Raw genomic sequence first — 27,831 nt, forward strand, 5'->3', positions numbered from 1 at the left:
CTATTGAATGTATCCACTTTAACACTGTTTAAGATAAAATCCAGTCTTGTTTACCATGTTTTCAGAGGATATTGCATAGTTAGCATGGTTAGTGCTGAAGTCATTTGAAAATTCCCTTAAAGCTCTGCAGGCTAACAGGTGTCACTTCCTGTGCATCTGATGTCAAACCCATTCGACAGGCTAGCATAACGACACCCCAAAATAAAACTTGCCATATCTATTTACCAAGAAGGCTTTGGGTAACATTTAAAGTACGTATGACATGCATAAATGCTCAGCTTGCTCAATATCAAAAGTTTCTGCACACAACAACCAGAAACGGCCAATGTTCACTTTTGGCACTTCACATTGAGCAGCATGCAGTCCGATATTTTCTTTATAATTTCATCACTTTTTTCTATTCAATGATAATTTTTTGTTTGCTGACGAAAGGAAAACACTCATGTTCCTTAATTTCTAAAAATTAGCAACTTTCCGTGTAACTAATTGTAAACAAAAACAATCTGAATCGTAACATCATCGATTGGATGGACCTTGTACGATCATGGAAAAGGCGGTAAACAAACAACTCCACTTGCATAGTTATCCTGTTTGAATAGTACAATCATTTTGTTACATCTAACCTAATTTTCTAGAATTATTGACACGCATGTATAAATCTTTGTAAAAAAATCTCACTTTTAAAGAGTTTGCAAATGATTTCGTTTGATAAACTTTCGGACACATTGACAAGCCGACAAACGTCAGTGACACATTTGGGCGTGGCCCAACTCGCGATTTGTTCAGTTGAACAAAGTCAACAAACACTGCAAAAAATGACAAATATTGGATGATACACAAAATCTGAACTGATATACATTCTAGGTAAACCATTCAATAGCAAAATAATGCAGTTTATGAGAAATAATCAAAATACTTGCAACTTAAGCTATTATTTCTGAAACCAGAAGCACGTACCGCTTGTGACACATGGAAGCAAAATATGCAAAAGTTGATAAGCTATCATTAAAAAAAATTCTGAAAAAGATTCAAATTCAAAAGAAAATACATAATTTACAATTTTTCGTCAACTCTTTACTATTGTTCTGGAGAGCAGTCTTCACTCCTATTTGTTTCATATTTCTTCATGAATGTCACCATCAAATATGCAAGTCTAAATCCGAAACTGTTATGGATTCCATGCTCGATGATTTTAATTATCCCCCCGGCAAATAATGCAGGGGTATATAGCGATCAGCCAGTCTGTCCGACTGTCTGTCCGACTGTCTGTAATCATTTCCTTTTCCGGGGCAGAATTCCAAAACCATTCAGTGTATTTGATCGAAACTTGGCAAATCTATCAGGCACATACTGAAGTGGTGCCTTTTGATATTTTGGGATTTTTCTAATTTTATTTTTTTTAATTTGTATGGAATGAAGTTGGCCATAGACTCACTTTGGGATAGGGTTTCGTTTCCGGGGCAGAATTCGAAAAACAATCAGTGTATTTGATCGAAACTTGGCTAAGCTATCAGGCACATACTGAAGTGGTGCCTTTTGATATTTTGGGATTTTTCTAATTTTTATTTTTTACAATTTTTATGGAAAGAAGTTGGACCTAGACTCCATTGGGGAACGGGTTCGTTTCCGGGCCAGAATTTGAAAACCATTCAGTGGGTAAACAATGTATGCTTCTTAAAGAACATTCAACTGTTGACTCATTACATAGAGAATTGCACATTTACTAGTGGTTACTTTACAGACAGCTGCCGGGGGGATATGTCATCTTTCTGATGACTCTTGTTTTAAATTATTTTCTGAAAACGAAACCAACGGAGAGCAATATAACTTATTGATATGCCATAAAAATAACAACATAATATTGTTATTGGTCTAACATTACAAAAAGAACAATTTAGAATATTAAAGATGTTGTGGAAAACTTTCTGAGAACCTCCTGTCCTCTGAACCGATTAACATTTACCAAAGTCACAACTGTACATTTCAACTGGTATTTGTGAATCAATGGGATAAAAAAAAATCTCGTCTGAAAATTCCTTTTCTCATTTTAAGACAAGAATTTGTTTCATGTAACAGGCAGATCCACGTGGCTCACGTTTTGTCCTAAAAAAATATACACATGTGAAAATTATGGACACCTCAGAAATGAGGGCTTTTAAAGTTATAATTCTACCTAACTTTTCACATGTTTTGACTTAGGTCTATCTAAGAAAAGTCCCTTTTTATATTTTTATGACACTGACCATTTCTGGCGCTTAGACACAGAGTATTCAAGGAAAGGCAGATATGTTTTTGATTGAAAATATGACTTTCCTTTATAATTCTTGTTTCATGATGACAGGGCAACTTTCATACAGGCCAGCTGAGGAAGTTGTGATACTGTGATTGCATACAAAGAAAAAATAGGTTTGCAGCAGTACCTGTATATGCAAAATAGACCACATAAGGTGAACGTCATGGGGCGTGGCTGACCAGAAAAAATACATCTGGCAAGGGTTAACATGTATACAGGCACATTTATTTTCACGCCAACCGGAAGACTGAGAGATTTTCTTATAAACATATGGCTAACTCCCCAGCTTAGTGCCACCATGGTTCTTGTGATTAAACAAACAAAAAATTCATGTACTGTTACAAGTACTGTTACTGTAATTAATGTTTCATATTCCTATTACAATTATATTTTAGAATTGTTTTATTTGAAAACAAACCACTTGATGCACAAGATTGATGTCCATATGAGTTTAGTATGTATATGTTGAGGATATGATTAATTTATTCATTATTCATGGAATACTAAAATTAAAATGATGACATCAGAGAGTTCCTTACTTAGACATTGTTGATTTTCAGAGTGAAAGATAATAATTGTTGAAAAAAAATATGTTTAAACAAAATATGTTTAAACTAAAGATAATAATTGAAGTTTGATCAGTTACACTGTGCTGATGCAAAGACCAATATTTAGTGTCCACACACAATCACTGTGGGAAAAAAAAGAACTACTAAATATAAAAATATAACTTAAAATTTTAGAACCTGTAAACAGCTGTAAATAATTAAACAATTACAAATCTATCATCAATACGCAATCATGGCGGTCTTCATAGTTTTATCCCCCGCCAACCAAAGTTGGCGGGGGATATATAAACAGGTTCCGTCTGTCCGTACGTCCGTACGTCACGTTTCGTTTCCGGAGCGTAACTCAGAAACCGTTCAATATTTTTTCATCAAACTTTGCAGGTCTGCCAGGTACATGCTGAACTGGTGCCTTTTGCTATTTAGAAATTTTAGAATTTTTTATTTTTTACGTTTCCTTGGTAACAAGATGGACTTAGGTTCTGTGAGGGTAGGGTTCGTTTCCGGAGCATAACTCATAAACCGTTCAATATTTTTTCATCAAACTTTAAAAGTCTGTCTTGTACATGCTGAACTGGTGCCTTTGGCTATTAAGAAATTTTAGAAATTTTTATTTTTTACGTTTCCATGGCAACAAGATGGACTTAGGTTCTGTGAGGGTAGGGTTCGTTTCCGGAGCATAACTCATAAACCGTTCAATATTTTTTCACGAAACTTTGCAGGTTTGTCAGGTTCATGCTGAACTGGTGCCTTTGGCTATTTAGAAATTTTAGAAATTTTTATTTTTTTACGTTTCCATGGCAGCAAGATGGACTTAGGTTCCAAACTCTTCTTTCTTTCACAATTTCCATGACAAGTTCCACCTCGGTTAAAAAAGGTTAGGGTTTGTTTAGATTTAATTATGTCATAAATTCTGCAACAGGGGCGGGGGATATAGCCACGTTAGTGGCAAACTCTTGTTGGAATAAATTTAGAAATGCTTTGTGAAATTGTTCTAAAAATCATGATAGAATCTATGAATGTATTACCCCCCGGTATGAAATGATGTGGAACTAACACCGAAAATATGTATGCAGCATTTTATTGCTTATATATTTCCTATTATATATTCAGCAACGCAGGAATGTTATTTTGAAACACGTTTTGTGAAGCCCATTTTCACGCACCTGTTGTAGAGGGTGATCTTGCTGATCAACGATATCCATAGACGTATTGCGTAGGGTACTCTTGTTGTAGTGACACTTATCAGTGTGTACATCGCAGAAATATTAATCATGTCCCATTAATATTCACCGTAACATTGAATGGTGATTCTTATATATCAACAGAAGTTCAAATAAAAGATACCGAGAAACTTGCATGTGGCATGTTGATTTATCGTCTACCGTTTCCGGGTCACGGGAGCATGTAAGGTCAAACGGATTAAATAATATGCGAATTATATCGTCGAAGTCACATTTTTATTTCATATTGGTGGTGATTACTGCTACTATGTATTGACTTATGTTTTTGCTGTATGTGATAGGCGAAATATTTCAAAATTTACTGTAATTGTTTTGTATTCTTAAATATTCAACCAAAATGCTTGAAATTAGGATTAGTGAATATATATAAGTCATTGATTGTTTCTATGCTTATTTTATAACATGACACATCAGATTAACCCGAATGTTCGTATTTCTGACACCGACATGATGACCTCGAAAATTAAGTTATTTTTCTGTTTAACATTTAGATAATACATTTACTGAAATGGTTCATAATTTACCATCGCGCTGTTATTTGCCGATAAAAAACAACAACAATTTTTTACTTAATTATAATTAAGATATCGGAGATATGATTATTGAAATCAATTTGCACAAATGTTACGATATAAATAGGTTTCTAACATGAAACACAAACCACCTTCAATAATGCAATTCAGGTAAGTACAAGAATAAATTTATAAATTTTGTTTTCGCTTTGGTCCTAACCTTGGTATGATCGAAAACATCAAGATAATTTATATAGTACTGTGTTGTTTTCTATCAGGAATAAATGTGCAAAATATTTCTTCAATTGGCCCTTGTTTAATGAGGCACTGACTGTTTGAAATCACCCACCCTCTTTAGAGCGCCTTCTGCTAAAATTAATCCAGCAGACAGGGGTAAGAAGTGTGAAAACAATTCAGCAGGCTAAAGATTAATGCATATAATGTAATAATTTGGAATCCACATTCAAGCTTGAAGTAGGTAAAGTAAATGAAGTGCAAGGGAAATATCATGTATGACATAATAAAGTTCAGATCCTAAGGAATCACCTGACATGTAATTACAATACTTTAACATACTTAACATACTTAAGTCTCAACACCAGCATAGATTTGCTGTACCTTGTCCTCATGATCCTCAAATCTGGCATCGTTGTCACACTGGATGTCACATGGTGCGATAGGAGTCAAAATCATGTACATCTATTCATTGAAATGTCACAGAGTTTACATTGTGTTGTTTGAACAATAGGTGTACTTTCTTAAGTCATGAAGCTTTTCATTGTTTATATCACTGGCAAACAAGAAATCTACTGCATTTGCCTTATCACTAAACAGACCATAGGTAAGATATAAAACAAGCTACTGGTAACCATGGTAACTCTAAATTGCTAATCACTTGTGTCTTGTTTAGATTCAAAATCTATTTACTCAGTACAGGTGAACTATGATTCCTCATAGCACCTAAATTATGCCCCATCGACAAGGAATGACGATGTGAAACATGAGTAATTTAAACTGAACAAATTTCTCCCACCAGGGCCATGTTCCACAAAAGAAGTGAGTGCAAATGTGAGCCTTTGTTAGGAAGCACTTACTACTAATCACTGTTTCAATATTGGCAAGGCTGTTGTTATTTTGTTTCTAAATGTTCATGTTACTTTATTAGTATTACGAAAAGACTGTAAACGAATCATACCTATCTATAGAAACTCAGAAACAAACATTCTTCCTACAATAGCTTTGTCATGTTTAAATAATGAAGACTATAACTGAGGATATTGGATTTGTTTTGTAACTAAGCACCAAATGATCCTCTTCCTTTCATTTTATTATCTTACCTGCTCCAAAGGACCAAGGTGAGCTTATGCCATACCGTGGCGTCTGTTGTCCGTACGTCAACAATTTTTTCAAACGACTTCTTCTTCTGAACCACTAATTGGAAATTAACGAAATTTGACTGGAAGCATCCCTAGGTGGTGGGGATTAAAAATTGTACAAATGGTGGTGCTGACCCCCATGGGACTGAGGGGCGGGGCGAAATATGGAATAATTTGGCTACAACTTCTTCTCTGGAACAAAGAGATAGATATCAACCATATTTGGTTGGAAGCATTCTCCAGTGGTGAGAATTCAGAATTGTACAAATGGAGGGGCTAAGGGGCGGGGCGAAATATGGAGTAATTTGGCTTTATTGCTTTAAGCAACTTCTTCTCTGTAACTTAGAGATTGATATCAACCATATTTGGTTGGAAGCATTCTCCAGTGGTGAGAATTCAGAATTGTACAAATGGAGGGGCTAAGGGGCGGGGCGAAATATGGAGTAATTTGACTTTATTGCTTTAAGCGACTTCTTCTCTGTAACTAAGAGATTGATATCAACCATATTTGGTTGGAAGCATTCTCCAGTGGTGAGAATTCAGAATTGTACAAATGGAGGGGCTAAGGGGCGGGGCGAAATATGGAATAATTTGGCTACAACTTCTTCTCTGGAACAAAGAGATAGATATCAACCATATTTGGTTGGAAGCATTCTCCAGTGGTGAGAATTCAGAATTGTACAAATGGAGGGGCTAAGGGGCGAAATATGGAGTAATTTGGCTTTATTGCTTTAAGCGACTTCTTCTCTGTAACTAAGAGATTGATATCAACCATATTTGGTTGGAAGCATTCTCCAGTGGTGAGAATTCAGAATTGTACAAATGGAGGGGCTAAGGGGCGGGGCGAAATATGGAGTAATTTGGCTTTATTGCTTTAAGCGACTTCTTCTCTGTAACTAAGAGATTGATATCAACCATATTTGGTTGGAAGCATTCTCCAGTGGTGAGAATTCAGAATTGTACAAATGGAGGGGCTAAGGGGCGGGGCGAAATATGGAGTAATTTGGCTTTATTGCTTTAAGCGACTTCTTCTCTGTAACTAAGAGATTGATATCAACCATATTTGGTTGGAAGCATTCTCCAGTGGTGAGAAGTCAGAATTGTACAAATGGAGGGGCTAAGGGGCGGGGCGAAATATGGAGTAATTTGGCTTTATTGCTTTAAGCGACTTCTTCTCTGTAACTAAGAGATTGATATCAACCATATTTGGTTGGAAGCATTTTCCAATGGTCGGGATTCAAATTGGAGAAATGAAGGGGCAACCTTGTCCATAACATGCAAACAGATATTATCCCCACCCTATAATATACATTTTACATTTATGCCAATTGGATTCTCCCTGGGGTCCGGCCTTGCCTCTGGAGACTGAGATCCTGGATCATAACATGGAAATGGTTCAGATCTTTATGCTATATTCATATCTAGAGAAATACATGTTCATGCTGTCAGATTTGTCATCCACCCATTTTAAATGCTGACAGAATCAAAATTACGAAATATTTGCAGTATTATATACATGTACAATGCAAATGTATATTTTGTCATGATTGCATAAATATACAGGCCTCTTGTTTTCTTTCTCTCACTCCCCTCTCCTCTAGTCATTGGTCAGTAAGTAATAACCTATGTAATTTCTCATTTCAGGAAAGGAGAATTGAGGAAGTGCGGAAGAACAAGAGTTCTCTGCAGTCCACAGGTGTTGATGCCTGAGCATGTGCTTGGTGACCAGTGGTCAGTTTCTGCTATTGTCCTGAGGCCAGCATCTCTGGTCACCTCCTGACCACCAAGGAAGACATACACACACTTAATGGAGTCTGAGTTGCTACTCTGTCAGCCAGTGACAGCAGCATTTATAATATTATTGTTTATTTGACTACATGATTCCAGCTCTTCATTTATCTGTATAGTGCTGTTCGTAAGGCATAGAAGTTAATCAACTCAGTTGTTTTTGAGTTGGACATGTTAAACCTGATGAAAATGCTGTAAAGTGATACCAGTTGGATGCCCTCTCCCTCCCTCGTTTTACACTGTCGTCTGTGGACACACAATTATTTCAGTACAGGTGTATTGCTGACTTGAATCTCCGTCTGTATGAATCTCTTTCTCTGTCTGTATTACTCTACAACTACTTTTTGCTTGTTCTGGACTTATTGTCCATCTTGGTGTTAATGAAAGAAGTGCAAATTTGTCATGTATTTCATACTGCCATTTTTATTATCATCCACAAGCTATGCATTATTTTTTCGTCAACCTAGATGATAGAAGGATTTCATACGCATGAAAGATTGTGTGCAAGCATTTCATCAGTAATAATTATTGTAGCCCTCCATCTCTCCACCATTCATTCCGTTCATGTATTGCCATGCCCAAGTTGTAGCTTTTATAGTCAACTTTTTAGTACAAGGTCAATTTGCGTGCTTTAAGAGGACAATCAACAGTATTGTAGTTAGTGGCGACATGCGTCTATTGCAGATGTTTTATCACTTGCCACCATTTCAGCATTGAAGGTTTCAATAATTGTTCACAAAACATCCAGCTCCTCATCAACCTGCAGCTGATTCAAACATGGATTATCTTGCCAACAAGCATGTTCTAATTTTTCACTCTGTGTGTATGTTGAAGTTAGAATACGCTGACAGTTCATTGTCCCGACATGTTTTCTAAAATTGATTAAACTTCCTTGAAACTGACCTTTTTATGAAACTCCATTTTATTGCAAGATTAATGCGTGATTAATGTGAATCCTTTTTAGTGTTTGGCAGTGATGAAGTAACATTGTGTGAGTGTCTCTGCTCAAGACGCATGTTACCACAAGATTGTATCATACGAGGAGTAGACCGGCAGTAGTCTAGTCAGCAGGCAATGTAGCCACTTTCAGTAGCACTGATAACGTCCCTTGTACATCCGAACAAGACTTTATCTTTACAGGGATGATGCCAGCACACTTGTATTGTGTAAAACCCGGCGGGTGACTAATTGATGGTTTGGAACACAGAGTGTTAAGGATCTATAAAGTGCTGAGTACAGGTTTTGTATGATGGACTGCTGTTGCAAAGTGTACTATGAACCATGTGCTAATGTGCGAGCTACGCTTGTTGCACCAACATGTATGTACGCCAGATTGTTGATTGTTACGCACAATGTTCAGAACTGTGTTATGCCAGTGGGACCAAGATGTGATTTTGTTTTTGTGCATCATAATTTGCAAAGGCCCCTTGCTTGTTTTTTCAGCATTTTGGAACTTAGTACATGTGAATAAAAATTTGGTTACTTGCCTTCTAATTACGCCGTTTGTTATTGCTTCAGTATGTCTGAAAATACACCAAGATGGATACAGAGTGGTTGTGCTGGACACTAAGGTTTGGAATGTGCATCTGCCAGTGTCTCTCAATGCATGTTAAGTTGTTTTTAACAATTAACACCTCTGAAGCAGCCTTACATACCTGATGTATGTGGAACAACTCACAGCATACATTACACTCAAGGATAAGGCCATTGTTTGAAGTAACTAAACTATGTAACTGGTTTGATATCCAGCCAACATTGAAAGGAATGGGTATAATAGGAAGATGATTTGTTTGTATTGCTGCTTAATTGGCAATACTCCAGCTACATGTATGTGAAGGCGGTCTGTGAATAGTCAAGTCTGGCCCAGAAACTCCTGTGATTGAATGCAATCAACCAAGTCACAGCTCTAACTGCCCAAGCCATTTAGACGCCTCTTAAGACAAGCACATCTATAGATTGCTGGGTAGCTCCTAGACACCAAGGATGGGAGCAAGATGAACGTGAATGTGTATTTAATGCTGTAAATGGTTTTCAATACTGTCAACTACAAATAAGATGCAGCTGCTCTCTATTATGGTGATTGTGAATGTTTACATAAATAAATAAATGTCTCCCCAGTGTATAGATGGCAACAACCATGCGTGGAGTTCAAAACGCAGCCGACTGACTGTTGTTTACAAACAAGTGATGACTGACCTGACGCCAAATACTCTTACCCCTGCTCAAATATTTTCCTTGTTTGTCAATTTGAATTTCTGTTTCATTACAATTATCTCAAACCAATCTGATCAAACAACCAGAATGGTAGATTCTAAATTTATTTAAGAAACATAGTCAGTCGTAAACATTCACTATGATCGCTTTCCCCAAGACGTAAACAAAAGCATAAACATGACTACATTAGGGGTCAGAGGGCAAATTTCAAGCTTAGGGACGAAAAATCAAAGGGAAACAACTCTCTATTAAGCTGTTTCCTTTCACAGCCAATAGTTTCCAGGGGAGGGTGCGCTTGCGCTACATTGCGCAGCCTATCCAGGGAGGTGCCGTTGTACAAGACAACCTTAGCGCTACGGCTGTCTAAGTCTGCGATAAGGATGCACAGCTCCTGGTTTAGCTGCAGACGTCCCAGGACACTTTAACCATAGCGAAACAACATGGATATAAACACAATGAAATAAAGTACAAGCAGTGTTGTTTTAGAATCCACAGAATTCTGACACCCCTGGGCATTCCGAGTAAGAATTGCAGGTCCCCAGCAACCTATGCTATTAGTGGCGACCGAATGGATCGGGGTGTCCAGCTCGGTGACTTGGTTGAATTGCATTGCGGCGTAGTCCAGTTGCGTGGATCGATGCTCAGGATATCGATCACTGGATTGTCTAGTCCATACTCGATTATTTACTGACAGCCGTCATGTTGCTCGAATATTAAAACAACAAACAACATTATCCTGACTTGAACTGTGAATGGATTAGCCTGGGTCTCGACGACTTATATGTATTTGGAATGGTAGGCATTAGCTGGCTACCAGCCATTGGAAGAAGAATATCACTTATGGATATGTGATGTTTTTGTCTCAGTGTCAATATAACTATTTTTGAGTGAGATGTTGAGGTATCATAGGACACTTGGCAACATTTGTAGTGTACAGTACGAAATGGGGTTGAACATGGCCTGTTTTTATGTTCCTATGATGTTTCTCACAAACCTCTATTAATTATTGGCAATAACTATCTACACTCGTGACCTACAGTGTCGCTTCGCGCAGTGAAGAGATTCATGACATAGGGCAGGCCATCACCGGGGGACAGACGGCTTATTTCCTTCAGCACATACTCCTCGTCCGAAAGTATACCCCTGTATATTAGATGTGACTGTGTGGTGCCATCATTGATCTAAATGTGATGTTAGGACATGGTATAGTTGTACACATTCTACATGTACGTGTACGGACATACACTTTTTTTTTGTAAAAGCCACGAAGCCCTGCAGCTCGCCTTCACTGGTAAGTATTTGTAGGTGGTAAACATTTAGGTTAGCTGGTTAAAATCTAGATTTAAACATTCAACGTCTATCATTTATACAACACCAGTCACGTGATATTAAATACCCAAAGGATCTCAAAAATGTATTTGGGACTGGGGAAAAGGTTCTGGCACACTTCGGCCAGCTTAAATGTATGGGCGTGGAATTTTCTTTTTCGTTAACTCTTTTATACCTTCAGAAGAAAACTAAATGCAGTTTAGTGAGTTGATCATTTTATTGCCAAATGACACATGATATAAATTATACAAATCGCAATACATAACAAAGGTAATTTGTAATAAACAACAGTGACACAACTGGTCCCAAAAAGTGCACCGGAGTTGAATCACTCCACACGAGACATCTGCCCGACTGAATCACCCCTCTGTGCGTCTCTACCTGTCCGGCCCCACAGACAACATGACTGGGTTCTGTCTGGGATACTTGTGACGAAACGACTCATGTATCTACCACGTAACTCTGTATACTTCACCAACGGGAAAATGAAATGGCATATTTACAATAATGAAGAAAACATATCCCGTCAATGTTGCAGTTTGATCTCAAATGGTCGTACGTGAAGAAACAGACGTTATTGGGCTCTGTGTTTATTTCAAGTTCTGAATAAAATTAATTATCTGATTAGCATAATCCCCTTTTTATGAAATATGCAATATGTGAAAATATTATATTATACCAAGACAGTGTAATGTTGACCGCTCTGAGTGGTTAGCGATAGTAGACAGATGTCGGACCATACGAGAGACTGCTTGCACGGAGTATTTCCGAATTGTTGACATGCGTACATGGGAATTTACTTTGTCGCGTATCATGTTGCCCACAGAGTGATACTTCAGTAGAAATAATCAAGTAGGCAGGCAGCCGCGACCAGTTGGATGTCTACAATGTCGTCAAACCCTGACGGGATGTTAACACTCACTCACTCACTCACTCACTCAGTCCACATATGATCAAAGTGTTCCGAGTGCAAATATGTTCCGAATAGAAAAGGTGATATATCTGTGAAAAAAGGCGCTGATATATACTCTACGATTACATCGTTCACGAAGCAAAGCACCATTTGGGTTGTTTTTGACCATAGTTTTAAAGATTTTAAGCTCCGATTCACATATCTTTATGCTGCGGTTAACAATTAGTTACTATAATCTACATATGTTAAGTAACACGACTGCAGATACAACACAGACAAATTCACCTAGTTCACCTAGTACCAGAGTGTTCTTGGAATATTGATATAACAGCAGCACACCGTCCTTGCAATGGCAAACATACTGTGTATCCCTCTGCTTATGTTTGAACCAGACATTATGTCAAAGTAAGATATCAACGTGCACATAGGCGACAGATGCGACTAGACGGTAAATGACGAAATGGTCTTTGAGGCTCGAGCCGGGCACATCTGCCGCCACAAATGTCCTGTCCGTATCACTGGCATGCGAGGGTATCGTTGATGGTGATGTTCAAGATTTTTCCAGCGCTCACGGTGGAGCCGACTTCGCACTTGGAGCAACAATGAAGGTCCGTCTTGTATATCTATTTCTGCCACGTTTCACCTAATGTTCTAAACTGGTAATAGTAGGTGCGACATATTATTTGCATGTGTTACATGAGTCCCTGAATCTTGCATAGCGTTTTCGGAAGAAGGTGGTAAACATGGAGACGCTGTTTGTTTCTACCGTTGGAAGAAGACAGCGAGCAAGGCAAGGCAGATGCAGCCAAGGAAAGAACAGTTCACAAATGATGCCGAGTCTGAAAAAGAACCAAATACAAGATTGATACTGTATTTCTATTCAACAATACAACAAGAACGTACACCAATTGTTGAAAAAGTCACGGCGCAATAAGTGACGAGTTGTAAAACACTACAGCATGTAATCAGTACGGAAGATTCAAGTATGTTTACAATTTGTGAAGCTTGTCAGCACCTGGACATGGAATGTGGTAGTCATCATCGACATCGTACTTGCAATGGTTTAACCTATAGGGACAGGTCCGCCCTGACTATTATCCTTGGTTTACCAGCACCATATATTGTCCTTCGGGCTTTTCTCAAATATTATATATGATAGGTTTCTATTTCTCACCCCCGAAGGACCATAGAGGTTCTTTTACCATACTTCGCATACTACAATGATAGTTGTTTTCAATTCCGATTTTTCAAGCCAGAACAAGCTGCGAGGCTTTGGAGTCTTTATGGACGTGGTTGGTATAGATATAGTATCTACTTACCGCACTGGGGGTATTTATCCTTGGCAGTGTCGATGTCATTCTGCACCCACTCGTTCTGCTTTGGGGTACATGCTCCCTTGACGTTCTCCAGGCAGTCTATCTTTTGTCGTATGTACCTGCAGCGATAGAGAGGATTCTGTAACACCACAACACAAGCAGTTAATCTTCTCTCATGTGTACCTACACAGGGAGACTCATTTAACACCACAACACAAGCAGTCAACCTCCCCATGTGTACCTACACAGGGAGACTCATTTAACACCACTACACAAGCCGTCAACCTCCCCATCTGTACATACACAGGGAGACTCATTTAACACCACAACACAAGCAGTCAACCTCCCCATATGTACCTACACAGGGAGACTCATTTAACACCACAACACAAGCAGTCAACCTCCCTTATGTGTACCTACACAGGGAGACTCATTTAACACCACAACACAAGCAGTCAACCTCCCCATGATTACCTACACAGGAAGACTCATTTAACACCACAACACAAGCAGTCAACCTCCCCCATGATTACCTACACAGGAAGACTCATTTAACACCACAACACAAGCAGTCAACCTCCCTTATGTGTACCTACACAGGGAGACTCATTTAACACCACAACACAAGCAGTCAACCTCCACCATGTGTACCTACACAGGAAGACTCATTTAACACCACAACACAAGCAGTCAACCTCCCTTATGTGTACCTACACAGGGAGACTCATTTAACACCACAACACAAGCAGTCAACCTCCACCATGTGTACCTACACAGGAAGACTCATTTAACACCACAACACAAGCAGTCAACCTCCCCCATGATTACCTACACAGGAAGACTCATTTAACACCACAACACAAGCAGTCAACCTCCCCATGGTTACCTACACAGGGAGACTCATTTAACACCCCAACACAAGCAGGCAACCTCCCCCATGTGAACCTATACAGGGAGACTCATTTAACACCACAACACAAGCAGTCAACCTCCCCATGTGTACCTACACAGGGAGACTCATTTAACACCACAACACAAGCAGTCAACCTCCCCATATGTACCTACACAGGGAGACTCATTTAACACCACAACACAAGCAGTCAACCTCCCCATGTGAACCTATACAGGGAGACTCATTTAACACCACAAAACAAGCAGTCAACCTCCCCCATGTGTACCTACACAGGGGGACTTATTTAACACCACAACACAAGCAGTCAACCTCCCCATATGTACCTACACAGGGAGACTCATTTAACACCACAACACAAGCAGTCAACCTCCCCCATGATTACCTACACAGGAAGACTCATTTAACACCACAACACAAGCAGTCAACCTCCCTTATGTGTACCTACACAGGGAGACTCATTTAACACCACAACACAAGCAGTCAACCTCCCCCATGATTACCTACACAGGAAGACTCATTAACACCACAACACAAGCAGTCAACCTCCACCATGTGTACCTACACAGGGAGACTCATTTAACACCACAACACAAGCAGTCAACCTCCACCATGTGTACCTACACAGGGAGACTCATTTAACACCACAACACAAGCAGTCAACCTCCCTTATGTGTACCTACACAGGGAGACTCATTTAACACCACAACACAAGCAGTCAACCTCCCCCATGATTACCTACACAGGAAGACTCATTTAACACCACAACACAAGCAGTCAACCTCCCTTATGTGTACCTACACAGGGAGACTCATTTAACACCACAACACAAGCAGTCAACCTCCCCCATGATTACCTACACAGGAAGACTCATTAACACCACAACACAAGCAGTCAACCTCCACCATGTGTACCTACACAGGGAGACTCATTTAACACCACAACACAAGCAGTCTACCTCCACCATGTGTACCTACACAGGGAGACTCATTTAACACCACAACACAAGCAGTCAACCTCCCCCATGTGAACCTATACAGGAAGACTCATTTAACACCACAACACAAGCAGTCAACCTCCCTTATGTGTACCTACACAGGGAGACTCATTTAACACCACAACACAAGCAGTCAACCTCCCCATATGTACCTACACAGGGAGACTCATTTAACACCACAACACAAGCAGTCAACCTCCCTTATGTGTACCTACACAGGGAGACTCATTTAACACCACAACACAAGCAGTCAACCTCCCCCATGATTACCTACACAGGAAGACTCATTTAACACCACAACACAAGCAGTCAACCTCCTTTATGTGTACCTACACAGGGAGACTCATTTAACACCACAACACAAGCAGTCAACCTCCACCATGTGTACCTACACAGGAAGACTCATTTAACACCACAACACAAGCAGTCAACCTCCACCATGTGTACCTACACAGGAAGACTCATTTAACACCAACAACACAAGCAGTCAACCTCCCTTATGTGTACCTACACGGGGAGACTCATTTAACACCACAACACAAGCAGTCAACCTCCCCATATGTACCTACACAGGGAGACTCATTTAACACCACAACACAAGCAGTCAACCTCCCCCATGATTACCTACACAGGAAGACTCATTTAACACCACAACACAAGCAGTCAACCTCCCCATGGTTACCTACACAGGGAGACTCATTTAACACCCCAACACAAGCAGGCAACCTCCCCCATGTGAACCTATACAGGGAGACTCATTTAACACCACAACACAAGCAGTCCACCTCCCCATGTGTACCTACACAGGGAGACTCATTTAACACCACAACACAAGCAGTCAACCTCCCCATATGTACCTACACAGGGAGACTCATTTAACACCACAACACAAGCAGTCAACCTCCCCATGTGAACCTATACAGGGAGACTCATTTAACACCACAAAACAAGCAGTCAACCTCCCCCATGTGTACCTACACAGGGGGACTTATTTAACACCACAACACAAGCAGTCAACCTCCCCATATGTACCTACACAGGGAGACTCATTTAACACCACAACACAAGCAGTCAACCTCCCCCATGATTACCTACACAGGAAGACTCATTTAACACCACAACACAAGCAGTCAACCTCCCTTATGTGTACCTACACAGGGAGACTCATTTAACACCACAACACAAGCAGTCAACCTCCCCCATGATTACCTACACAGGAAGACTCATTAACACCACAACACAAGCAGTCAACCTCCACCATGTGTACCTACACAGGGAGACTCATTTAACACCACAACACAAGCAGTCAACCTCCACCATGTGTACCTACACAGGGAGACTCATTTAACACCACAACACAAGCAGTCAACCTCCACCATGTGTACCTACACAGGGAGACTCATTTAACACCACAACACAAGCAGTCAACCTCCCCCATGATTACCTACACAGGAAGACTCATTTAACACCACAACACAAGCAGTCAACCTCCCTTATGTGTACCTACACAGGGAGACTCATTTAACACCACAACACAAGCAGTCAACCTCCCCCATGATTACCTACACAGGAAGACTCATTAACACCACAACACAAGCAGTCAACCTCCACCATGTGTACCTACACAGGGAGACTCATTTAACACCACAACACAAGCAGTCTACCTCCACCATGTGTACCTACACAGGGAGACTCATTTAACACCACAACACAAGCAGTCAACCTCCCCCATGTGAACCTATACAGGAAGACTCATTTAACACCACAACACAAGCAGTCAACCTCCCTTATGTGTACCTACACAGGGAGACTCATTTAACACCACAACACAAGCAGTCAACCTCCCCATATGTACCTACACAGGGAGACTCATTTAACACCACAACACAAGCAGTCAACCTCCCTTATGTGTACCTACACAGGGAGACTCATTTAACACCACAACACAAGCAGTCAACCTCCCCCATGATTACCTACACAGGAAGACTCATTTAACACCACAACACAAGCAGTCAACCTCCTTTATGTGTACCTACACAGGGAGACTCATTTAACACCACAACACAAGCAGTCAACCTCCACCATGTGTACCTACACAGGAAGACTCATTTAACACCACAACACAAGCAGTCAACCTCCACCATGTGTACCTACACAGGAAGACTCATTTAACACCAACAACACAAGCAGTCAACCTCCCTTATGTGTACCTACACGGGGAGACTCATTTAACACCACAACACAAGCAGTCAACCTCCCCATATGTACCTACACAGGGAGACTCATTTAACACCACAACACAAGCAGTCAACCTCCACCATGTGTACCTACACAGGGAGACTCATTTAACACCACAACACAAGCAGTCAACCTCCCCCATGATTACCTACACAGGAAGACTCATTAACACCACAACACAAGCAGTCAACCTCCACCATGTGTACCTACACAGGGAGACTCATTTAACACCACAACACAAGCAGTCAACCTCCCCCATGATTACCTACACAGGAAGACTCATTTAACACCACAACACAAGCAGTCAACCTCCCTTATGTGTACCTACACAGGGAGACTCATTTAACACCACAACACAAGCAGTCAACCTCCCCCATGATTACCTACACAGGAAGACTCATTAACACCACAACACAAGCAGTCAACCTCCACCATGTGTACCTACACAGGGAGACTCATTTAACACCACAACACAAGCAGTCTACCTCCACCATGTGTACCTACACAGGGAGACTCATTTAACACCACAACACAAGCAGTCAACCTCCCCCATGTGAACCTATACAGGAAGACTCATTTAACACCACAACACAAGCAGTCAACCTCCCTTATGTGTACCTACACAGGGAGACTCATTTAACACCACAACACAAGCAGTCAACCTCCCCATATGTACCTACACAGGGAGACTCATTTAACACCACAACACAAGCAGTCAACCTCCCTTATGTGTACCTACACAGGGAGACTCATTTAACACCACAACACAAGCAGTCAACCTCCCCCATGATTACCTACACAGGAAGACTCATTTAACACCACAACACAAGCAGTCAACCTCCTTTATGTGTACCTACACAGGGAGACTCATTTAACACCACAACACAAGCAGTCAACCTCCCCCATGATTACCTACACAGGAAGACTCATTTAACACCACAACACAAGCAGTCAACCTCCCTTATGTGTACCTACACAGGGAGACTCATTTAACACCACAACACAAGCAGTCAACCTCCCCCATGTGAACCTACACAGGGAGACTCATTTAACACCACAACACAAGCAGTCAACCTCCACCATGTGTACCTACACAGGAAGACTCATTTAACACCACAACACAAGCAGTCAACCTCCACCATGTGTACCTACACAGGAAGACTCATTTAACACCAACAACACAAGCAGTCAACCTCCCTTATGTGTACCTACACGGGGAGACTCATTTAACACCACAACACAAGCAGTCAACCTCCCCATATGTACCTACACAGGGAGACTCATTTAACACCACAACACAAGCAGTCAACCTCCACCATGTGTACCTACACAGGGAGACTCATTTAACACCACAACACAAGCAGTCAACCTCCCTTATGTGTACCTACACAGGGAGACTCATTTAACACCACAACACAAGCAGTCAACCTCCCCCATGATTACCTACACAGGAAGACTCATTTAACACCACAACACAAGCAGTCAACCTCCACCATGTGTACCTACACAGGGAGACTCATTTAACACCACAACACAAGCAGTCAACCTCCACCATGTGTACCTACACAGGGAGACTCATTTAACACCACAACACAAGCAGTCAACCTCCCCCATGTGAACCTATACAGGAAGACTCATTTAACACCACAACACAAGCAGTCAACCTCCCTTATGTGTACCTACACAGGGAGACTCATTTAACACCACAACACAAGCAGTCAACCTCCCCATATGTACCTACACAGGGAGACTCATTTAACACCACAACACAAGCAGTCAACCTCCCTTATGTGTACCTACACAGGGAGACTCATTTAACACCACAACACAAGCAGTCAACCTCCCCCATGATTACCTACACAGGAAGACTCATTTAACACCACAACACAAGCAGTCAACCTCCCTTATGTGTACCTACACAGGGAGACTCATTTAACACCACAACACAAGCAGTCAACCTCCCCCATGATTACCTACACAGGAAGACTCATTTAACACCACAACACAAGCAGTCAACCTCCCTTATGTGTACCTACACAGGGAGACTCATTTAACACCACAACACAAGCAGTCAACCTCCCCATATGTACCTACACAGGGAGACTCATTTAACACCACAACACAAGCAGTCAACCTCCCCATGGTTACCTACACAGGGAGACTCATTTAACACCCCAACACAAGCAGGCAACCTCCCCCATGTGAACCTATACAGGGAGACTCATTTAACACCACAACACAAGCAGTCAACCTCCCCATGTGTACCTACACAGGGAGACTCATTTAACACCACAACACAAGCAGTCAACCTCCCCATATGTACCTACACAGGGAGACTCATTTAACACCACAACACAAGCAGTCAACCTCCCCATGTGAACCTATACAGGGAGACTCATTTAACACCACAAAACAAGCAGTCAACCTCCCCCATGTGTACCTACACAGGGGGACTTATTTAACACCACAACACAAGCACTCAACCTCCCCCATATTTACCTACCCAGGGAGACTCATTTAACACTACAACACAAGCAGTCTACCTCCACCATGTGTACCTAACAGGGAGACTCATTTAACACCACAACACAAGCAGTCAACCTCCCCCATGTGAACCTACACAGGGAGACTCATTTAACACCACAACACAAGCAGTCAACCTCCACCATGTGTACCTACACAGGGAGACTCATTTAACACCACAACACAAGCAGTCAACCTCCCTTATGTGTACCTACACAGGGAGACTCATTTAACACCACAACACAAGCAGTCAACCTCCACCATGTATACCTACACAGGGAGACTCATTTAACACCACAACACAAGCAGTCTACCTCCACCATGTGTACCTACACAGGGAGACTCATTTAACACCACAACACAAGCAGTCTACCTCCACCATGTGTACCTACACAGGGAGACTCATTTAACACCACAACACAAGCAGTCAACCTCCACCATGTGTACCTACACAGGAAGACTCATTAACACCACAACACAAGCAGTCAACCTCCCTTATGTGTACCTACACAGGGAGACTCATTTAACACCACAACACAAGCAGTCAACCTCCCCATATGTACCTACACAGGGAGACTCATTTAACACCACAACACAAGCAGTCTACCTCCACCATGTGTACCTACACAGGGAGACTCATTTAACACCACAACACAAGCAGTCAACCTCCACCATGTGTACCTACACAGGAAGACTCATTAACACCACAACACAAGCAGTCAACCTCCCTTATGTGTACCTACACAGGGAGACTCATTTAACACCACAACACAAGCAGTCAACCTCCACCATGTGTACCTACACAGGGAGACTCATTTAACACCACAACACAAGCAGTCTACCTCCACCATGTGTACCTACACAGGGAGACTCATTTAACACCACAACACAAGCAGTCAACCTCCCCATATGTACCTACACAGGGAGACTCATTTAACACCACAACACAAGCAGTCAACCCCCCCCCCCATGGTTACCTACACAGGGAGACTCATTTAACACCACAACACAAGCAGTCTAGCTCCACCATGTGTACCTACACAGGGAGACTCATTTAACACCACAACACAAGCAGTCAACCTCCCTTATGTGTACCTACACAGGGAGACTCATTTAACACCACAACACAAGCAGTCTACCTCCACCATGTGTACCTACACAGGGAGACTCATTTAACACCACAACACAAGCAGTCTACCTCCCCATGGTTACCTACACAGGGAGACTCATTTAACACCACAACACAAGCAGTCAACCTCCCCATGATTACCTACACAGGGAGACTCATTTAACACCGCAACACAAGCAGTCAACCTCCCCCATGTGAACCTATACAGGGAGACTCATTTAACACCACAACACAAGCAGTCAACCTCCCCCATGTGAACCTATACAGGGAGACTCATTTAACACCACAACACAAGCAGTCAACCTCCCTTATGTACCTACACAGGGAGACTCATTTAACACCCCAACACAAGCAGTCAACCTCCCCATATGTACCTACACAGGGAGACTCATTTAACACCCCAACACAAGCAGGCAACCTCCCCCAAATGTGTACCTACACAGGGAGACTCATTTAACACCCCAACACAAGCAGGCAACCTCCCCCAAATGTGTACCTACACAGGGAGACTCATTTAACACCCCAACACAAGCAGGCAACCTCCCCCAAATGTGTACCTACACAGAGAGACTCATTTAACACCCCAACACAAGCAGGCAACCTCCCTCCATTATACCCTCTCTCACACACACACACATATACACTCACTCTGTCACACACACACATACACACTCACTCCCTGTCAAACACATACACACACTCACTCACTTACTCTCTGTCACACACACACACACACACTCACTGTCACACACACAAATACACACTCACTCTGTCACACACATACACACACACACTCACTTTCACACACATACACACACACACACACTCACTCTCTCTCTCTCTCTCTCTCACACACACACACACACACACACACACACACACACACACACACACACACACGTCATCAGCACACCAAGTTGACATCCGCCCCCTCTCATGACGTATGATCCCAAACAGCAGTCCTACCAGCAGAAGGTTCCCTCATCAATGCCTGTACGTGATGCTTGTCTGGAGAACACTTGGTTACATTCAGTCGCCTTGATACACTGCGATACACCGCGGACGGTGCTCATGAGGTGGACTGAAACATAAACGTGACATGCACATGACTGTGTAGGAAGCATGCCAGGCTTTTAAGATACACACAAGGAAATAACTAAGCACCCTGTGTTTGCGACAATCTATGTGCACCAACGTGGTATCACAACATGGGCACGTCGTGGTTACACTCGCAACTGATTCGAAGGATTTGTGAGTTGTCTTCATGAGATTACAATGAACGTTCTGGGGCTTAGTAATTGTTGTTCCCATTTTGACTCATTACAGTACTGATGAAATACTGTGTTATTCACGTACTTATTGACCACTGCCATCTTTATCTGTGCTTTCTTTCGTCAAGAGCCTCATCTTCCGCGAGTACTGCCATGTTGTTAGACATACATGGTCGAAGAAACGGGGACTGCTTCATTTCCAGGTGTATAGAATAATAACGATCGGTTTTTGTAAAATCAGTAAACCTGAGGTTTGTACACGACGTCAAGCTAAATGTTTATTCCTAAGTGTGAGAGAGTGAGTAGAGTGTTTCAATTATGTCGCGACGGGTCAGATTAATGTGCGGGGAACTAATGGAGTGGACGTTGACATCTTCAGTGAAACACAAGAGTGCCTATATGGTATTTGTGAGGTGAAAAGGGGTTTAACGTCGCGTTCAAGAATATTGCACTTTTATCGCGAATTGCATGCGTGTGTATGTGTGTCTGTGTTTGTGAGTGAGTGAGTGAGTGAGTGAGTGAGTGAGTGTGTGTGTGTGTGTGTGTGTGTGTGTGTGTGTGTGTGTGTGTGTGTGTGTGTGTGTGTGTGTGTGTGTCTGCTTGTACTAGTCCGACTAATGCCGATTTTATAGTGCTAGCCCATTGAGAAACCATGCCGTAGTTTAACACGAATACCCAATTCAGACACAGTGTACTGACTCCGAGGAGTCAGTCCTTGTTTCAACCACTTATGCCGAGCGCCAGGCAGGGTAACAACAAGTACCATCTTTTAGCGTCTTTTGGTATGATGCGGCCGGACATCGAACCTCACGAGTCGGTCCGGTATGGAACTGACATGTATCAGTAGATCCTGGCTCGAATGGGCACAACGATTCGGTTTGTAGAGACGCAGTTCAAGTTTGTTATGCATCCTATCTCACGATATGAAATTACGTTTCAACCAGGCCCCGTAAGGATTCCGGGCCAGAATAGGTACCCAGTCTCTCCATGCTGTAAGAGCCCACTAATGATCACTGGCTAGTTACACCGTGTCACCGCTGCTGATCATGTATGTGATATCGTACTCAGACGACGTGGATCGTTGCTGATGTTGTTGACCCTACCCCTTATATACATGCCGTCTTGGAATATCACTGCGGCGCACCACAACATGCATATACTACAACCGCTGGTTCTTCACAGGAACTTCAACTATCAGTTCTCCACATTTCGCTACTACGGGAATCGAACCAAGTTGATATTGTGATACGAGAGGTGGGGTCCAGGTTAACACGTGGTTCCTGCAACGAGGTATGGCACTATCTGTTGTCTGTTAGATGAGGGGCGGCGCCTAGAGATCTCCCATCCAACCATCAATATTCCAGCTTTATGACGGCGGTTCATAAATAGTCGAGTCTGGACCAGACAATCCAGTGACTGACATCATGAGCATCGATTCAGGCAATTTGGATATGACATGCAATCAAGCCTTCCCACTCAATCCACTTACTCGCCTCTTATGACAAGCATCGGCTGCTGTGGACCGGCATCCTTACCCGGGATCCCTACGGGTCTTATCCTGAGAGTTTGATGGCAAACCACAAGAGAGATTTATGGCCAGGTTCACTACAGTGCCGATTATGGCTCCCGTTTGAGATCAGACAGCGCTACGACCCGAAAAGTGAAAAAGTCGGATTACTATCCTCAATGACCGATATGGAATGTCCTATCATTGTCTGAACGCAGTCGTATACGTGCTACCCCCATCACAACAAACTAGTTCTCAATACTTTCGTGAAAATGTTGTCGAACGGGCTCCAACTGTGTATGAACGTAGTGGACGTAGTAACAACTATCGACAGTCTTTTTACGAACTTCATGGACGGGCTCGGACGGGGAGGGTGCTCTAGAACTTTGAGTCTGCTAAAAATTGTATCCCGTCCATCCCGTTCTGCAATTAGTCGGACTGACAACGTACTTAAAACGAGAAAGACGTATTACGAACAGAATTGCCGTACTTCGAACGGAATTGCCGCACTTCGAACCTACTAGGGACGTGTTACGACGAGGTGCAGTCGGACATAAATTTCAGTACGTGTGCACACCGACAGGGTCGACTTCTCTTTGGAGGCATGATGTGTACAGCTCGGGGCCCTGAACTTGAATGAAGACTGGCTACAACGCGCTCGGTACCCATAGGAGTCGAGCCAGGACGGGCCAGGACGCGAATACACACGCACTTGGGACGAGATGAGGACGTATTGCGAACGAGTTGGTCGGGTTAAGAATTAGTTAGAACTGGCTTGGACGTATTGTGGACGAGATAGAGCGAGGTTGAGCTGGTTAAGAACGGGTTCAGAACGGCTACGGACGTGCTCGAACTGCTTCGAAACGTTGTCGGGATGAGGTGAAAGGGCACTTTTACACATCTGAACTGGATATATACAAGGACTGCAGACTGGCTAAGAACGAGATAAGAACGAGATAGACGTATTGAGGACTGCTTATGAACGAACTAGCATCGTATTTTACGCCAAACTACGCGTTCTACCGTGATCACAGCCCGTTCTAGTATTTTGTTTAGAACGGGGTAGAACGGGATAGAACTACTTTAGTGTGATGGTAGCATTCGTAACAGTCCTACGGATCGAGAAAGGTCCAGAGAGGTCGCGGCCAAGCACTCCCGTAACATTCGGGAAACTCAGCCGATTATGTCTAGTCGGACTACAATCGTGACTATGCCGTGACAGATTCTGCTGTATCGGATCAAAATCGTAACAATGTCCTGTGTTGTCTGGACGGTGTCTTGTGGATCGGAACGCTGGCGTGATGAACGGGCATGAATTGTTCATTGCCGTTTCTTGTTGCTTGAGTCCAGATTGCGTCCAGATCTTGCCGAATGCGAACCGTCTTTGTCGGTTCACTGTCCGATCACTGTCGGATCTATGTCGGATCGCATTCGGGAGAATAGGGACACCGTCGGGACAGATTCGGTTGTTATTTACCATGCGGAAGAAACAAATCAGATCAGATTCGGATTGAAAACGGGAGAATCGGGCCGAATTCGGCTGGGACGCTTTCTGAACAATATATCTGATTGTGAATTTCCCGCCACAAATCACAGGATCTTGATCAGACTTTTGACAAATTTTTATGGGGAATGCTCCTATCATGGACGGCAGTAAAAATCCTGAATGCGTGACTGAGCCCATATTTGTCACACAAATATTTCACCATACTGATAAAATTGTCACGTGTGTAAATAGTGAATTGTACAGGCTTTTTCGAGCTGACAGTTCGTGTACAATAAGTGTATTTGTTTGCAAGCCCATTCAGCTTTAAATCCCACACACGCCGCTGTGGACACACAATTAATACTTTTACAACACCTTGCTCATCAGTTCATCACACAAACATCCTACACCTCCACACTAATCGTTATCATGCTTATGACTGCTTACACAAGTAAAGTTACGATTGTATAAACTTTAAGTGATATTTTCAGCATGTAGATAGACATTAGTATTGAAGTTCGAGGATGTATCCACTTGGTCCTAAATAAAGGTGTTCATATCAATCCCGTCATTATTTATCAGCGCTACACTCTGACGCAGACATTTTTATCTAAACGTGGGTGGTAACAGGCTTTTCAAACCCCGACTTCTACAACGCCAACTGCACTGGCCTACTAGCTCCATGATTAGTAGCACAGCCTGCAGATTTAGCAATAGGCTAATCAGAGCCCTTCACCTACACGACAGTGAACACTTACAAGCTGACCTAGCTAGTGCTATAGGTGTGGCCAACATTCATCGATTTTATGGTGAGGCTTTTCACCCTTTAGTCGTGTTATATCGAGGGTTTATATTGTGTCCGAGGTTGCCAGGAGATAGACTTAAGACGTAAAAAATTACATTTTCGATTACGTCCACAGCATCTAAACCTAATGCATTTTATCTGGATTAAAAGTTTTATCCCGAATTTTAATAGTTTGCGGAAATATTAGGACAACCTTATAAATCATCGATCGGAACATATTTGATTTCGTTGATAAATATTCAATAATTCATCTATATTTCACGTCCGTCGTGAAGTCGCCTTGACTTGCAGCTGAAAAGTACAGACAATATTACCATAGACGCGATACTTGTGGTTAATATTTGGATGTTTCAGAAATAAGGCGGATATATCTGTAGTGTGCTGCATTGTAGGATACGGTGACTTGAAGTGCGTCGCTGATAGTACCTGGTTGACCGCATGGCGCTCATATTTCAAAACAGTAATGTGAAAGGGTGGATTTATGTTGGTATATTCAACTCTTCAGCATACCGAGGACATTTTACAGTGTAGACTCACAACTGTACAGTACATGACGTATCACGTGATCAAGAAATGTACATACGCTGACAGGTGATACGCCCATTAGTGACGAATGGTTATGGCTAAAAATAACTTGAGCAAAATTCCGCCTAAACGAGCACAAGCGAGCACGATTAATCATAATAGTGACAGAACATGCAGTTTTTAGGAAATGCAAGGAGAGAGAAACATTCTCTTGGCTCCTAATGTAGCGACAATGCAACCCATCACCACCGCCTACAATTACTTGTCTGTTACGACAGGTATTTCTGACTTTTTAAACGTGTCATCCCGTAAATATGAATAACGACTTTCAGATCAACCACAAGTCACGAGACACACTGTTACTCCGTGCCAAGCTGGTCAGGGCCCGTGTTTTAGTGGAAGTATAGCGACAATGTTCCCACAGCTAAAACGCTAAACAGAAACATCACCTGCCGTTACACTTGGCTACACTTCTCAAGTACGGGCAGGACAACAACGACTAGACTGGGTCAGGACGTTTATAGTAATATATACACAATGAAGAAATGTCGTGATCATCGTCAGACACAATACAAGATGGCTTACCTGAACACAGTATTGCCAAAACGTATTTCATTTTCAGGTATGAAGACTAGGAATCCCCCAAGTCCGCGACTGTTGCACGACCTCCTGGTCTGAGCTGTATCTGTCGTCTGCGCCAGGTACGAAGCGTGTCCTACTTACTCGTTGCCGTATATACTCTGCAGAATTACCCGCGAACAGGTAGACGGTGCAGGTTACATGAACTGTGGAGTCATTAGGGGCTTTTCGATAAGGATCAATATTAGAACCCTCAGACGCTGTTCCAACACATTTCGACACATAGCCTGAGGCTTCAGTTGGACAGTTT

At 42.1% G+C, this 27,831-nt stretch overlaps 2 protein-coding genes across 8 annotated transcripts in view; one reads left to right on the forward strand and one right to left on the reverse strand.

Annotated features, from left to right (window-relative positions):
• LOC124111876 (stathmin-like) overlaps window positions 1–9,273 on the forward strand; it is a 44,545-nt gene extending 35,272 nt beyond the window's left edge. For all 7 annotated transcript variants that reach the window (XM_046471747.2, XM_046471749.2, XM_046471745.2 and 4 more), the window contains one exon: window positions 7,636–9,273. In XM_046471747.2, coding sequence (XP_046327703.1) covers window positions 7,636–7,701 — 66 coding nt within the window. In that variant the 3' untranslated portion in view covers window positions 7,702–9,273. The remainder of the gene's footprint in view (window positions 1–7,635) is intronic.
• Window positions 9,274–11,520: 2,247 nt separating this feature from the next.
• Window positions 11,521–27,831, reverse strand: LOC124111881. Its single transcript, XM_046471755.2, has 4 exons — window positions 27,528–27,831; window positions 22,315–22,429; window positions 13,555–13,670; window positions 11,521–13,074 (listed from the first exon to the last, which is right to left on the reverse strand). The coding sequence occupies exons 1-4, from the start codon at window positions 27,556–27,558 to the stop codon at window positions 12,998–13,000; spliced, it is 339 nt and encodes a 112-aa protein (XP_046327711.1). The 5' UTR covers window positions 27,559–27,831; the 3' UTR covers window positions 11,521–12,997.

The sequence above is a fragment of the Haliotis rufescens genome, unplaced genomic scaffold (assembly GCF_023055435.1).
Source record: "Haliotis rufescens isolate VD_foot unplaced genomic scaffold, xgHalRufe1.0.p SCAF_2, whole genome shotgun sequence".
In the NCBI taxonomy this organism is placed as follows: Eukaryota; Metazoa; Mollusca; class Gastropoda; order Lepetellida; family Haliotidae; genus Haliotis; species Haliotis rufescens.